General features: G+C 38.3%; 1 protein-coding gene across 2 annotated transcripts in view; it reads right to left on the bottom strand.

Moving 5' to 3' along the window:
* Positions 1–6,922: 6,922 nt before the first annotated feature.
* MME (membrane metalloendopeptidase) overlaps positions 6,923–15,399 on the bottom strand; it is a 59,140-nt gene continuing 50,663 nt past the window's right edge. For both annotated transcript variants that reach the window (XM_026096876.2, XM_026096875.2), the window contains exons 21-23: positions 12,171–12,266; positions 11,680–11,756; positions 6,923–8,349 (exon numbers count right to left, since the gene is read on the bottom strand). In XM_026096876.2, coding sequence (XP_025952661.2) covers positions 8,250–8,349; positions 11,680–11,756; positions 12,171–12,266 — 273 coding nt within the window. In that variant the 3' untranslated portion in view covers positions 6,923–8,249. The remainder of the gene's footprint in view (positions 8,350–11,679; positions 11,757–12,170; positions 12,267–15,399) is intronic.

Below are 15,399 nucleotides of genomic sequence, written 5' to 3'. Positions count from 1 at the left end.
TTAGGTTAGCAGGAGGATTTAATTCTCGGTAGATAACTTTTGAGATACTCATTTAATATTCTTTCATGAATAATATAGCTACAGATTTCATTTGTTACTTCCTGAATCGAAATCTTAACTTCTAGTAGAGCTCAATAATGTCTTTTTGGAAGGCACTTAGTTTTGATTTAAAGTCTGTAAATTAGAACGTATTGCATCTCTAGATGAATTCGAGGTAATTATCCTCACTTACTGAAATATCTTTATCAGGCATACTTGTACATCAGGATTGAATTGCATCTTCATCTTTTTTTTTTTTAAGCTTAAAATTATAAGGTCATTTTCAACATCTGTAATTCTTTTTCTTAAGTTCCTTTTTTTTTAAAAAAAAATCCTTTTTTGATTTTTCTGTACTTCTTCAGTAGTGTAGACACTGTAAGTGGACTCTGTTCCTGTAGCAGTCTCATTGCATTTCTCAAAAAGTCAGAGCCCAAACTTGTCACTTGCAAGTGTGACAGAGCAATAAAATTACCCAGTGATTTTAGTGAAACACTGGTAGTTAGCCACATACACTGAGCTCATGCAGATATCTAGGTGAAGTATGATTGTCTGTTTCTTTGTTGGTATAAAATAATAAAGATCAGTGTGTGGAGGAGCTTCAGTCTGAGAGTAGAACATTCCAGTGCAGCTGGGAAGAGTTTTGCCTCACTGAGGTTTAACAATTCTCTGATGATTCAGGTAAGAAAATGAATACTGTATTTAGTAGTGTTTGTCAGCTAGCTGGTCAAGTAAAGAAAAGCACTGGGGTGTATCAAAGGGATTATTAACAAATACAAATGATGTATTGCAGATCAAAACTTTTCCTGTGTTAATTTAAGAAGCCCTGGAGAGAGGGCAAAGAAGAATGAGGAATTTTGAACCTGAATAAATCCCCCAAAAAACAAAGAGCTCCTCAGTGCTAGGCTCTTTCTAGGAAGGCAATCTGGCAATGTAAAGGTTACTGTTGTGCTAGGAAGACTATGAAGCATCCTCTGGGTTATTGGCTGAACTATACAGTGTGAAAGAAAGTTATTCTCAGTTCCAAATCAATATAGCTTTAAATTCTTTTCATTTCTGTACATCTGTGTTTGATAAGTCTTTCATCCTACGCTATTTTTGTTTGGTTATCTGTTTGCCTTCATCTGAATTTGACATGAGTGAAAGGCAACTCTAAGGTAAATGACTAACATCAGGACACTCTAGCCCTGTAAGAATTGAAGCCAAGGTATGGTAGTCTTTGAATCTGAACGTCTTCATTTAAATGTGGAGTGCTTTAAGATGTGGTGGTGCTAGGATCTGGAAGGAGCAATACACTTTATTAACTATGGTTAACTGATAAAGCTCTTTAATACTTGGGATGAGCTCCAAGTGTGTGTTGCTGCCTTCATTCCCTGTCTGCACACCGAGATCTTTTACCAGTGCAAAATAATGCTTGAAGTGTTGTGCACAGTCTGCTCTGAAAGACCAAGAGCCAGGGCTGTGATTTGCACCAGTGTCTCTGACTTAAGTTCAGACACAGCCTATAGGATGTGTGGCTGAATCGCTTCAGATTTGCTCTTTGGTCTGCAGACATACTTCTGTTTGTGTTTTGGCACCATGTTGGAGAAAATCCTTTTTTGGGCAGTAGGTGAAATTACTCATTAGCTGTTAGGGTAAATAGCTCTTCTAACAATCTGATAGAAGATACATGAGTCCATTATGATTCTTCTGAACACCATATATGCGATATCTTATTTCTCGCTGTATGTTGTGGTTTTCCACTGGATGTCATCAAATGCATTGAGAAAACTCAGGACTCTTATATTTTGGAATTAAAGGCTTGTGATTCTCTAAAACTGTTAGATTCCCCCCCCCCCAAAAAAAAAAAAAAAAAAGTAAATGTAGCATACATAGGAAAGCAGGTTACACTTGGTCAGGAAGAAATTGTGATTAAGGAGTCATTTGTCTGGAAGAAAAAGTCTGTAAGAGTCATTAATAGCAGCATCTTCACCATTGGAGCTTTTCTGTGGGTTCTGAGTCCAGATCTATGAGTGTCACTTGAGAGTTGCTAAGCACCCCTCAGAAGAGGTGTAGTCCTGTTGCCATAGGTGTCATAGGAGATTTGCCATTGACTTTAATTAGGGAGTGTTTAGCCCCTGGGCAGTTGAAGTGAAGCTGTTTGACTATGAATTGGAGCACCTCAATATTACTTAGATGTATTTTTCAGTTACGGTTGGGTATTATGTATGTTTGGTAGCTGTTTCATTAATGCATTGTCAGTGAACTGACTAATTCAGTGTTTACATAATTTTTATGTAATTCCTAAAGTTTCATCAGCCTGCCACTATGGAAAGTGAAGTTAAATCAACTGTAACAATCAAAAGGTGCCTATATAAACTATAGTGACTGGCTCTTAGATCTTGCAGAAGCTGTCGCGGATACTGTAACTTGTTCATAATTTTCTTGTTAGGCAGAATGAAGTCTTTTTTCCCCCCCCAGAAATATGAATAAACACAGCCCCGTGGATCCTACAGTATTTCCCTGTTTCTTTAATTTGTGAGTCTTAAATTTATTTGTGAGTCTAACTCTGCCCTTTTTTACACTGGTGTAGATCAGGAGAAAGCCATTAAATAAAAATATTTTTGTGTATCTGTAAATGCTTTTTCTGTAGATTTCATTGATGTTAATAGGAATACTGTGATGAACAGAAGACTAGGTCTGACATTTCAGGTGAAAAGAAAAAATGTGAAACATGTCATGAGCAAGTTATCTTATTCCTTCCAACTTTTCCCTTAGTGTTCTGTTGCTTTCCACAGAACTTTAAACCTTTCAGAAGGCTAAGTGGGATATGCCAAAGACCAAGCTTTCCAGGGAGAGGGACTATAATATTTCTCAGGTGACTCCTCCTAAATGGGCAGGAAAGGAGGGAAAACACTGAAGGTGGTTACCTGCAAGAACTGATATCTTTGAGGCAATACAGAAAGAAGGTGACTTAAGTATCTGGAAAATATACACCAAGAATGAAACTGTCAAGGGCAAGCGAAGTAGAGGAATCTAACAAGGAGGGGCTACCTCACTGCCACCCACAAATCAAAAGCAATCTAAATACTCCTCAGATAGGAATACATTTTTCTTTCTTGTAGTTATGGAATATTCCCCCCATGCTTCCCTTGCAGAATGTCCTTCCCTTCCATTGAGGTAATACTGACTCTTATTTTCCTCTTTTTGCTTTTGAATGTTGACAAGTAAGCACTGAGGCATACTTCATAGGGTACTAGTTTTCTTGTACATGTTGTTACAGATTGTTCCTTTCTCTGTGGTTCATGCCTACTTGACTGTAATTGTCTTTGTCAGTAAGATGAAAACAAATAGTCTTTGGCAACATAGCTGAGGCATGTAAAATTTACAGAAAATACAAACGCTTTAGCAGCACAGTTTTTTCCATTACTGATACTATGTTTGTTGTTGTTACAACTTTTTAGCAGTGAATTTAGGTGCTTCATGCTGAGTTCATGGAAATGCCAGGAAGAACCAGTGCATTTTCATGCAAGTCGAACTCCAGTTGTGAAATTTGTTGGAGTGTTTAAATGTAGAATTGAAGAAGCGATAAAATACAAATGTTGCATTAAGAGTGATGTGTCCTTCAGCCTTGTTTGTTGTTTTTGAGGTCTTCAGTAAACACTTTCCATGTCATATCTATAAATACTTCCTTGACATATTAACATTTGGAGAAGGAAAAGCCTTGCTAGCTTTAATTAGTTTGCAAGCTGTGATGAAAGGTATGTTCTGATCGTCACTGCTTGTTTAATGTCAAATAACTCGCCTCTGAATGAGTGCTATGTTTCTTTTATGAAGGCCAGGATTTCACTTTTGTATCAGTGCGGAAATCACAATTACTACTGGCTAAGGTTTTGTTTCTGAGACATATTTTACATTTTAGTTTTGTATTAAATGCTGATATGTACCTGTTGTCACCAGGAGACAGCACAAATTAAATAGAAAATCTGTTTTAAAAATTTGGGCCAAAATCTGCTTTGGTGCTTAAAAATGACTTTACCAAATCAAGCAAATTGAATGATTCTCCTTTAGATGTGAAAGGCACTGGGAGACCCTTCCTTCCAGGACAATCAGTCTCTGGTTTAGGAAAGCCTCCAAGGGCTTCGTTCTAGTGCTTGTCTGTTTAGACTTTTTTTCCTCTTCATTAAGAACAGGTGGTATAAATTTATATCTCCCTGATGAACCCCAGTAACATCTGCCTTTAGAGCTATTGTCTCTCATTAAAAGTCATTAATGCATTCTTAAAAATTCCTGGCCTGTGCTTTCAAATGCTCTTTTGTGGCTAATTCTGTGGAACTCTGGGATTCAGATAGGGCCCTGCAGTTAAGGTGGCATTACACTGAGTCAGTGGATTTAAAGTCCTAGCTTGCTAGAGATTTCTCATTTGAGCTAACAGGGCAGTGCATTTCTAATGTGGAATTCCCATTGAATTCATCAATTTTCAAATAGTGGAGAACAAGAACGGCAGGCAATACACAAATTTAGGAAAGATGATGGAAGCCATGGATTTTTAACAAGTCTGGATATTTTGAAATGACACCATTCACCTTTGCTAAACTTAGCTGATATGCTAAATGACTTCTGGGTAAAAATGTTGGAGAAGACTGAATTGATGATGTGTTGTATGATATGCTCTGCCCCAGAAGTAATATCAGGAAACACTGAGAATCAGACATGTACTGCAGAGTCTTGATTACTCCTCTGATTCTTCTTGGCTCTGGAGCGTGATCATTTCATACTAGCGCTTATTTCAGTAGTCGTAACTCCACGTAGTTCTGATTCAGTTGCTTTGGCGAGGAGTGGAGCCAAGGCTGCTTTTATTTTCCCACCTCCACTCCAAAGAGGGTATAAGTAAATGAGTAGCCTCATTTGCTCCTAAATGTTTGAGCCTGTGGTTGATACAGCCAACATAGTTGTGTAGAGCAATGAAGGAGGAGATCTCTTAGGGTGGTGGGTTGTTTGTTTGTTTGTTTTGAAAGTGTTTAGATGTATAGATGTATGTGAACATGACTTTTGCAGTTAAGAGTATTTAGGTTCCTACCTTGTCCAGATCTCCCTCTCCCATTTTTTAACCTTTCTTACTCACAAAAATACTTAGATCAAATCACAGAGTCTTTGTAGGTTATTTTCTAGCTGTCTTTCTGCTTGATCTCATGTAATGAAAGCAGTATACTTGTGGCCTGTTAGCACAGTCAACAATGACTAGTGAAACTTTGCTATTTCACCTTGTCATATGTCTTATGTTTGGTTTATATTTTCCACACACCCTTCTAAACTCCTAGCTCATTGTTATAAGTGGTAGTTAGGTGAGGAGAGGGGAAGGGGGGGAAAAAAAACCCCAGACAGTGAAACGGGGGCTTGTGGGAGGGAGTCTTGTCGTTTATGAATGTAAAAGTTGGCTTCAGAGATTTGCCTAAACTTAGCTGTCAAATGTAGGTTTTGCTTCATCAAACAGTACCTGTTGCTGCTCTGACCAGGGCTTTGCTGGTTACTTTCTGTAAGGGGAGCTTTATTTCTGATGTGAAAGAAATGACCTTATCTTTGGTAGTATATATGAATTCACCTTTCCTGCTCCATTAAAAGAGCTAAGATCAGGAGCTAACATGAAACAAGATGTAGCTGTTTTTGTATGTATAGGTCATATACAAGTGAAAAAATCTTGGCTGTACACTGTGCCTGCTGTTGAAAATGAGAAGCAGGAATATGTATCTTCAGCAACAATAAATGTTCCCTCCCAGCTTTTTAGCTGTCTAGCAGACAGCAGGGGAAAAAAAAGTAATATCAGAAAAGCTGGCTGTAGCTCAGCCATTGCCGATCCATTCTTAAACAGCACTTAGGATTTATCTACCTGTATTGACTTACCCATGTTTTTATACAGCATATATTATATTTGCTGTTCTATTCACAAGTTACTAGAGATTCTATATTTAGTTATTTAGTTGCATTTAATATTAATTATTTTGTATTTAGTAATTCACTGGTTTGTTCTGTTACTTTCTGAATTTCTTTTGTATCCTTGGTAAATGTTTCTATATCTATCTGTAAAATGGGTATAATAGTTTTTCCTGTCTCAAAGTTTCGTGGCGCTGGATATGTAAAGGACTGAGTTTCAACTGGACGTAATCAAGTTAATTATGAAGAGTGTAAAAAGACCTATGACAAATACACAGAGAAGAGCAAAGAAAGGGGTCCAGCAGAGGGGGGGGGGGGGGGGAAAGCCTGTTACACATCTTCTTGTTTTTCCTTCCACTTTTCTGTAACTCCTGCTCCTTTTCACTATTTGAGGCACTTTTGTGGTCAGGAGGGGCTTAGAGAGGACAATAAGTAGACAAAGAATAGCATGGGTGTGAGGCCCTTGAAAGCAGTCTGTGCTCTGGACATCGTGTGCATTCAGAAAAGCCTGTAGGAACTTGCTATGTGGCCACCCTTGGCCACTTGAACTGTCAGGGATGCACTGCAAGCGAAGGTCCTTCTATTGCTTCTTAGAAGCTGGAGATACAGCTGCCATGCTGCCAGCGGCAATGGAACTGTATGGGCTGCTACTGAGTGCCTTTGCTATTGCTCCTGCGTTACACATGGCTCTTCCTGCTGGGAATTCCTGACAAGGATTCAATTTTGTGTTTTCTCTTTACCAGACTGCTGGGGCAAATTCTTGTAAGAGCAAGTTTATTGCAGGCAATTTTAGCATAATTTCCTTGGGTACTAAACAACCTATCAACATCTGTTTTTAAACTAGGCTAAAATGATTTGAATTCTCCTTTTGTCAGTTGTTACAGATGTTGGCGTGTTGTGCTTGGGGCGGGTATAGGAATTTATTTACAGATAATGTATTTTTTATTTTATACTTTCTAAAGGAACACACATTACATTTGACTCATAATTTCAGTTTATTATCAAAATGTTTTTATCAGATGACAAACTCGGAAAGCTAAAAGGAACATAGGTTTTTAAATATACCTGTTGTAGCAGTCATCTGAGGTATCTGGTACCTATTTTTGGAAATCTCAATTTGCTTTGATACACAAAGCAGTAAGTTCCTTTGCAATCTGCATGAGGATGTTCAATACCTATTATTGCAGATTTAAAGCCTTTTACCTGTCTTGTTTAAAGCTCCATTCTTGCAAGCAGCTGTGCAAATTTACTGATGTGAGGACTGACATCAATCAGAACATGTACAAAGTATGTGCAGGATTGGGTCCCAAACACTGAGAAAGGTCAGTCTGAAAACTTTTAAGTTGGTATATTCAGTTGGAGAGCTCAGTTTTGTAGACTTTATCTTATTGCCTGATACCATGATTAACTCAAATTTCCCAATTCTATGCAGCCACTGATAAAATATATTACAATACTTCAAGTCAAAAGTGTAGCTCAGAATTAAATATAAAAACTATGATTTATACATTACTAGAAAGTTTAAAAAAGACCAACCTTTAGAGAAAGCAAGAAAAAGCTTAGAAAAATGTGAAAGGGTCTTTGAGCACAATATTACAGGCTATATGTTGAAAAATTAATAAATTACTTACAACTTTAGTTTGGCTGGAAAGCAGTAAATAAATTCATGTAAATAGCAACTTTAGTTAATACCCAGTGGAATTACTGAGAAGTTAATTACAACAGGTCTTTGGACTCCTCTTGTATAAATGGTTTCAAGTACAAATGAAAACATTTGGTAGAACTGATATATTGTAACAGCAGAGGGTATAAAGTCTGACACTTCTGATATAAACTGTTACCTCATTGTCCTATTGTGATGTCTAAAGCCACCTGTTACCTAGTATTTCCTTCCTCTGTCTGATCAGAAGTGCACATTCTCAGAGCAGTAGGAGATAGTGTTCTACTTGGACATTAAAAGAAAAAAACAACCCCCCCCTCCCCCACCCCCAAACCTGCTGACCAGTGGGGAACAGGATTAACTGAGTGAAACATTACTGTACACTGTCAGGTGATTTAGATTCTGCAAGGTTCAGTCATAGGAAAAGCAGCCAATCAGCTAGAGCAGCTAATTGCTGCATTGGTATTAGTTGTTCACTTGAGAAGTAGATTGTTTTGATTCTTTTACATTTGTCTGTTTTCCAGCAATTACCATGACTTTTGTAGTATATTTCCCTCAATTTTCTTCCTGCCTCCTGTTCTCAAAATTAGTTTAGAATTTCTCTTTCTGGAAAGCTTCTTGAGATGCAAGGTTTACTGTTCCATCACCAAACTCGGCACTTGTTAGCAGGATCCATGTAGTTTGTCTTGGTGCATGAAAATGCTTCAGAAAACTCTGGAGAGTTTTGCAATGATCCTATGACCCTTTAAAACAAAACAGGAACACTTTGGCCTTATTCTCTTTGTTTAAAACAAACAAACCCCCCACATTTTGTAACTTTTTTTGCTTCATCCAAAATACTGTGGGAAATGCTCATATTTCTAAGCTCTGACTATTGCTTTCCTTTCACCTAAAATGGTGGCAGTATTCTGTTTTTAATCTGTTTTGTCTATTGCAAACCCCCAAACCATAGGGCCTGTTCCTTTTTCATTGATGGCTCTTAAACTTCCATTTATATTACTAGCAACAGGTTTATTGCTGTCATTAGTTTCCACTGAGAATTTCTCATAGCTCTGTTTGTATGACACATCCCCTGGGAAAGGGAAGCAAAACTCTGAGGTAGAGGGAAGAACGCTGTGTAACTTTCCAGTGAATATTCATTTGTATTTTCAAACCAGTGAGGTTTAACCAAGATCATATTGCTTCTCTGGATAGTGTCCACAAATACTCCAGTGAATAAAGTTCCTGGAAAAAACACTCATGCAAAGAGCAGATTTCAAGTGATTATGAAGATTATCCAGCTAAAAAAGTTTTTAAACGTGTAACTGTGAGCATATCTGAATATATATGCTGGGAATTGCTCCTTTCTTCAGGAAGGGAGATAAACCATGCACATACCTATGTAGGGAAACAACTGTAGCTTTAAATGTCAAATACAATACTGATCTATATTGATTGTGTATCAGGAATTATTTGAAAAACTGATTCTGTAAATAATTTGTGATTACTTTGCAAATAATTGTAATAAGGTTCAACAGAACCAGGAATTGTCCACAGAAGTGGTGAACAGAAACAGGTGAAGTTCAGTAGCTGACATTTGTAACAGTTCGACTGGTTCTAAAAGGTCAAAACCGAAAACATTTGCTAACTGGCCTCAGAAGTCAGCTACAGCGCAGGAGATAGCACAGAGAAATGATGAAAAAAACCTCCTATGTTTAAGTGATGCAGCAATCCTTCAGCATTCCCAGGACTAAAACCCCTAGAGTGGGATTTTGCCAGAAATGGAGCAGAAGAGTATTTCGTGTTTAATAAAACACTATTTACATCTGTTATTAAAAAAAAAAAAAAAAAGTCACCCGAATATGAATTCTGCTGCTTCTCCTAATGTACCTAGGACCATAGAGGTTTGGTAAATAAGCAGGGCTTGACCTGTGACTGTTACTGCACTTGTTATGTTTTAACAAGTTACCACTTAATGTTACCACTCAAGTACACATTTTCTGAAAAATTACTTCAATTCTTTCACCTTCCTTTGATTACCTAATCTAAGGTATCTTCCTGTTAGGTCTTTTTAGTGGATAAAAACTTCTACCTATCCAGTACTCAGAGCTATTCAGTCCATAAACTGAAATTTTACTATGCAAATAACAATGTTCATGAAGAATGGCCTGTCCTACCTATAAAGAGAAATAGTCTGCAGTTGGTGCAGCAGGTGTAAGATAAAATTAAACACATTGGGGGCTGTTGTGACTGTTTAATACTATGTCGTTAAGCAGTAATTTTGTGGGTATGTCTCATGTATTGAAATGTTTTCTATTTTAGACCTGTAAGGTGGTCTAAGAGTCCTAAGTCTGAAAACTGGAAAGTTCTAAAAACATTAGTATGATTTGTCATGACTACTTGTGTAATTGGATATAAAGTTTATAGCCTTTCGTGCTGATGCAAGGACATCACAGTACCTAACATTATATATCCAAAATATACACAAATATAATTACACAAAGATGTACAACTTGTGAACTTAAAGGGCTCATGAAATAATACCAATTTTTTATGCAAAGAGGAGGCAAAGTTCTGAAGAATTGCTGCAGAGCCTCATTAGCATTGTGACCAAATTCAGCTGATTGTAGGACTTCGTGCATAGACTGCCTCTGGGAGAGATCTGCAGATAGTACAAAACCCACCCACAGTGAAGTGCCAGTCAGATGGCAACTGAAGGAACAGTCACTGCTTTCACCAAATATTTGAGCATGTGGGATAAGCAGAATAACTCTTTGGTGAAAAGCCATTGAGAGAAAGATATTGGAATTAATGTACTGAATTGTATCAGAAAAGAAATCAGCCACTGTGTGTGTGAATCCTGGAGATGACACAGCCTTTCAAAGCCAGCAGATGTTGCGATGTCTACTGTGCTACTTGATCTCATGAGACTTGTCCAAACAGACTTAGAGCAAAAACAGCTACATTACTGATAAACAGGTTGTTCTGGCTTAAGTTAAAATGAAAAGATCCTAATTTGGCAACAGGACTTTGACACTGGACAACTAAGCATCCTGTATTTATTTGTTGGTATTGACATTAAGCCCACACCTGTTGGGAAGGATGGATATGCAAGGCAGAGTATACAAATTTGCTTATTGCACTACAGCACTTAGGTTTGTTACTGTTGAAGGTGAGTGATCTTTTACCTACAACTCACTTTTGCTAGTCTTGCAAGAGAGAATGAATAGTGATCTTGTGTAACACCTGGCACAGCGGTGCCCCAGTTTCGGGCTGCAGACATTGTGAGGTAGTGCACCAAAGACACCAACCCTCTGCTAAAACAAAAGAACATCCTTCTAGCTCTAGATGGCAGAGGAGTTTCTAATTCTAACTAAGCATGTTTAGGCAAAGGCTATCAACAGAAGGACCTTTGTCTCTCATGTCTATATTCTTGTTTATGGGAAGATGAATTGTTCTTCATGCCTGGCAGAGTAAAATCCTTGTACTTCCCAAATTAACTGGAGTTTTTTGTCCTTATCTGTAGTGGAGGACAGATTTCTATCCATAGCCTTTGGTCCTAATAAGAATCCTATCATGAACTGTTGCTTGTATCACTTATGTAGATAATACTTGTCATGGGTGTCAGGAGACTTCTGTAAGAACACTGAATCCCAGGCACAGTGACTGGACTCTGTTATAGCTCTCAGGCACATTAGGTAACAGAAGTCAGGTGATGTCTGTATCCCTGTGACAAGGACTATTCAAAGCTTCTCAATATTGTGGGCAGAATTAAGTTATAATGCCTCATGGGTGAGGACACTTCCACGCCCCCCCCTTCCCCCCCCCCCCCCCCCCAGTTCTGCTGTGGAGATCTCTGGGAAGGATTGTGCCTGTTTCTGTCAGCACAAAGCTATGCTAATGCTGTAACATCTAGAGGGTCAGCCTCTGTCTGTCTGTGTCTCGCTCTCACAACCATTTTTCAGAGTGCCATTTCGTACGCTTTGTATATGCTGAAATCCACCCTGGTAAATTGGCATAGGGTTCTTTGAAATCTATAGCTAAAAGCTGTGCTGCACTTAGAATTTATGCTGAAGATGCTGACACAGGCTCACCTGAATTTGCCTGGGCTGTGTACATCAGTTTTGATGGAGTTGATGGCGTATTCTGGTCTGTATGTTCCACACCATACCTATGCATGTAACAAAGAAAAGGATTTGTTAGGAATAAGATTTTTCAGGAAGAGACCTGCTTTCATTTCACTATGAAATACTTAATGCTGTGAGAATAAATTTTGCATTAGACCACAGTGAAGAAAAAGAAGTATATTCTATTTAAAAACCCACTGTCATTGTCAGACTTTCAAAGGCACTTGGGCACAAGAAACTGCCTACCAGACTTATTCCTGGATGTATTCATGTACGGAGGAAGGACTAAAATTACCTAGCAGGACTTTGTTTTCTCTACTTTGCATTGAACACTGCTCAGTTTAGCACCTCGTCCAGCTCTTACTAAAATTGAAAAAGTCAACCAATTCTTTCTGATTTACTGTTAAAACATAACTGGGAGTGATTTTTACAGCCTTCAATCAAGAAGTATGAAATACCTGTGCAAAGTTCAGAAAAAACAGCTGCTTATGGTTCATTTCAAGGCCAGGAAGAAGTTTTTCATTCCCGTTCTTTTTCACAAAGTTTTCATAGGCCTGCAAAATGAATTGAGTAGAAATGTTACAGCTTCTTGTCTACACTGTTAAAATGAAATGATGACAAGAAGGAATACTGAGTCTTTGACACAATTCAACATGGACTGCTACATTGGTCATCCATCTTACTGCATGCCACCTTTAAGCAGAAAAATAGGGGGTTATACCAGTGGCCTGATTGTATCAAGAAAGATTTCTCACTGAATGGACTTTACAGTAGTGTTTTGTGCTGGGTTTAGTGAAACTGCCTGACTTATATTGGAATAAATGACAGGGGAAACAAGCTTAAAGAAGGCAATCTACTATAGCAAAAAAAAAAAAAAAAAAAAAAAAGCAGTTAATGGAGTGATTCTATAAAGATGTGTAAATCAGACAACTAGATCATGCATCTTTTCATAGGGAAAAACTTAAGAGTGCAAAGGAGGACAGTTGTGTTCTGAAGTATAATAGCTACAGAGAATTTATGCTGTACTTCAGCAAGCTTTATAATAGTGTATCTAGTTCCTTTGAACTGTTATATATTTTCTGGAAAATCACAGGATTAATGGTAAATAACTGCATAAGGTATGACTGTTCCACGTTAAAAAAAAAATACAAAATACAGTTCTTCTATAATGGAAACAGCTGTGAGATTCTCTGTCATCATCATAGAGGTAGATGTAGTGAGGCATCAGCAAGCTCTGTGATAAACCAGCCTCCAAATCCATCGTTAGTTCAGAGCTAACTGCCTGTATGAAGATTCATCCTCAGGAGCTCTTTCTCCTGCAGATTCTGTGGATCGGGTATTACCGTCAATTGTCCTTAGTATGCACCTTGCATAATGAAGACCCCCATGGAAAAGCATGGTGGTCGAGTGCTTTCTTAAGGCACAGTCCCAGAGACTAGCGTAGTTGAGGTGTCTCACGTAATTCTGTGACACCCTGCATAGAGACACCACAGCGTGCTAAGGCGATCCCCTTGGCTAAATGCATGTGCTGAGTTCCTCTGGCCTGCCTCTGCTTGAGGAGGAACAAGTGATCTCCAAGACAATTAACATGTGATCAGAGGATTCATTCCTCCTCTGTTTATTCATCTTTCCTTCCTACCCTCATTCCTTCCATTAGAGTTAAGATGTTTGGGTTAACAAGGTTCAGTGTGGCAAAAATCTTTCTGTTCTCTTACTCCATAGAACATGAGTGCTATTCTGTTTCCAGATAACTTGTCTTTCTCTGAAAAGTTAATTATATAAACGCATTTCATGTGCTTTTGCCACCTAGAGTTAGAGGGGTTAGAGTTAGGGGTTAGAGTCTAGAATAATACCTATGATAACGTATACTTTTCCTGTATACAGTGCAGAATTCTGATTTTACAGGAATACAATGCAGGATCCAGTTTTACTAGCATAAAACTCATTCTGCAGTGAAGAAAAGAGTGTTGTTATTTATCTAATGGTGCATTATGAAAAGGAGAATTTTTATCCTTGCAAAATTTTGTATCTTTTAAGTGGACTAGAAGTAAACCTACAGATTTTGTTCTGTTTTTTAATACATTGTAGAAGACTTCAAAACCTTTCAACAGTGAGAACAGCTGCTTTCACATGTTTCTCATGAAGACCATTTGTCAATGTATTGTTAGTATATCATTACTGATTTAAAAAAAATGCTGACAAATTGGAGAAGTGTTTAGACTAAAGACAGTGCTGAACAACTGCACAAGTAAGACCAATCGATTGCACAAGTACAAGGTGAGGAATGAGTGGTTAACAGGCCTTCTGGAAGTTCTAGTGGCTCACAAGCCAAACAACAGCCAGCAGTGCCATGGTATTGCAAAAAAGGCAAGATCATACTGGGAAGTATAGACAGGACTGTCTTGTATAAGACACATGAAGTAATCCTTCCACTCTACTTGGCACTGGCTAGGTCTCAGCTGGAGCACTGTGTCCAGTTTTGGGCGCTACACTTCAAGAAAGATGTGGATCAACTGGAGAGAGTCCAAAAGAAAGCAGTAAGAATGAACAGAGGTCTAGAAAACATGACCTATGAGGAAAGATTGAAAGAACTGGGTTTGTTTAGTCTAAAGGAGAGAAGTCTTGGCCTTCAAGTACGTAAGAGTCTTCAAATATGTAAAAGGTTGCAGAAAAGAAAGGAACAAATTGCTCTCTATTTCCACTGTCAAAAGCAAAGATGTAATGGCGCTTGAATTGCAATTGGGGGTACTGGAACCTGTCTTACTGTTTGAATGGTACAGATGTAGTTGATTCTGCCTGCTGGGGGGAGTAGACTAGATGAGCTCTCAAGATTCTTTCTGGACCTTTTTTCTATTTATATGATGTTGTAATAATTCTGAATGTCTGCTTTTTTCTATAATAACTTCTGACTTTATAATTTTCCTTTGGCTACTCCCATTCCTTTCAGACAGGGTATTCTCTGTCATAGGTTTGGACTATTTTGTTTATGCACAAATGTTCTAGTAATTGAAGGTCAAACTAATATGCCATATTGACACCTCCTTTAGGCTGCCATACAGTCTCATTAATAATTGTATTTGTCCTCACACAGTTATATTTCTAGTGAAATAAGTGTTGCTGATGGCTTTGTTTGCAGAAGTGTGAGTTGATCCATGCATCCCAGGGGGCACTCTGTTAAGGAATCATAGCACTCCAATTGTTTAAAGTGTTGAATATCTCACTATTGAACAAAGGGATCAGGGAAGGAGGGGGAAGATGATGTTACAAAAGCCTGCACCATCAGACTGATACAGTTCTGTTTGATAGCTGAAGGGCATGGAAAAGCTGACTGCTTCCCACCCCTCAGCCTGCAGTCACAAAGAGAAGACCTCTACTTGTTTTTACTTGCAGTCTCAGGCATATCTAAGAAATAAAATATCCATTTCAGGAAGACAATGAAAGGAAAACCAAAAAGCATACAGGCTGCCCATGGAAGGCTTAGCATCAGGAGTCCAGCAGGAGCCACTGATGTCTTTGGATACCTGTACCTGCATAGGTGACCCACGTCCCTTGTGTGAGATATTTTGAACAGGCTGTGGCCAGTAGTGTCCTATGTAGGCAGAGACTGTTTTATGGATAGAGCTTGGAACAACATCATTCTGTCCCTCCTTCCTGGAGTAAACAACAACTGGTGAAGACAGATAGCCA

The sequence above is a fragment of the Dromaius novaehollandiae genome, chromosome 9 (assembly GCF_036370855.1).
Source record: "Dromaius novaehollandiae isolate bDroNov1 chromosome 9, bDroNov1.hap1, whole genome shotgun sequence".
Lineage (NCBI taxonomy): Eukaryota > Metazoa > Chordata > Aves > Casuariiformes > Dromaiidae > Dromaius > Dromaius novaehollandiae.
The sequence above is the reverse complement of the archived record's forward strand: the minus strand, read 5'-3'. Positions and strand labels throughout refer to the sequence as shown.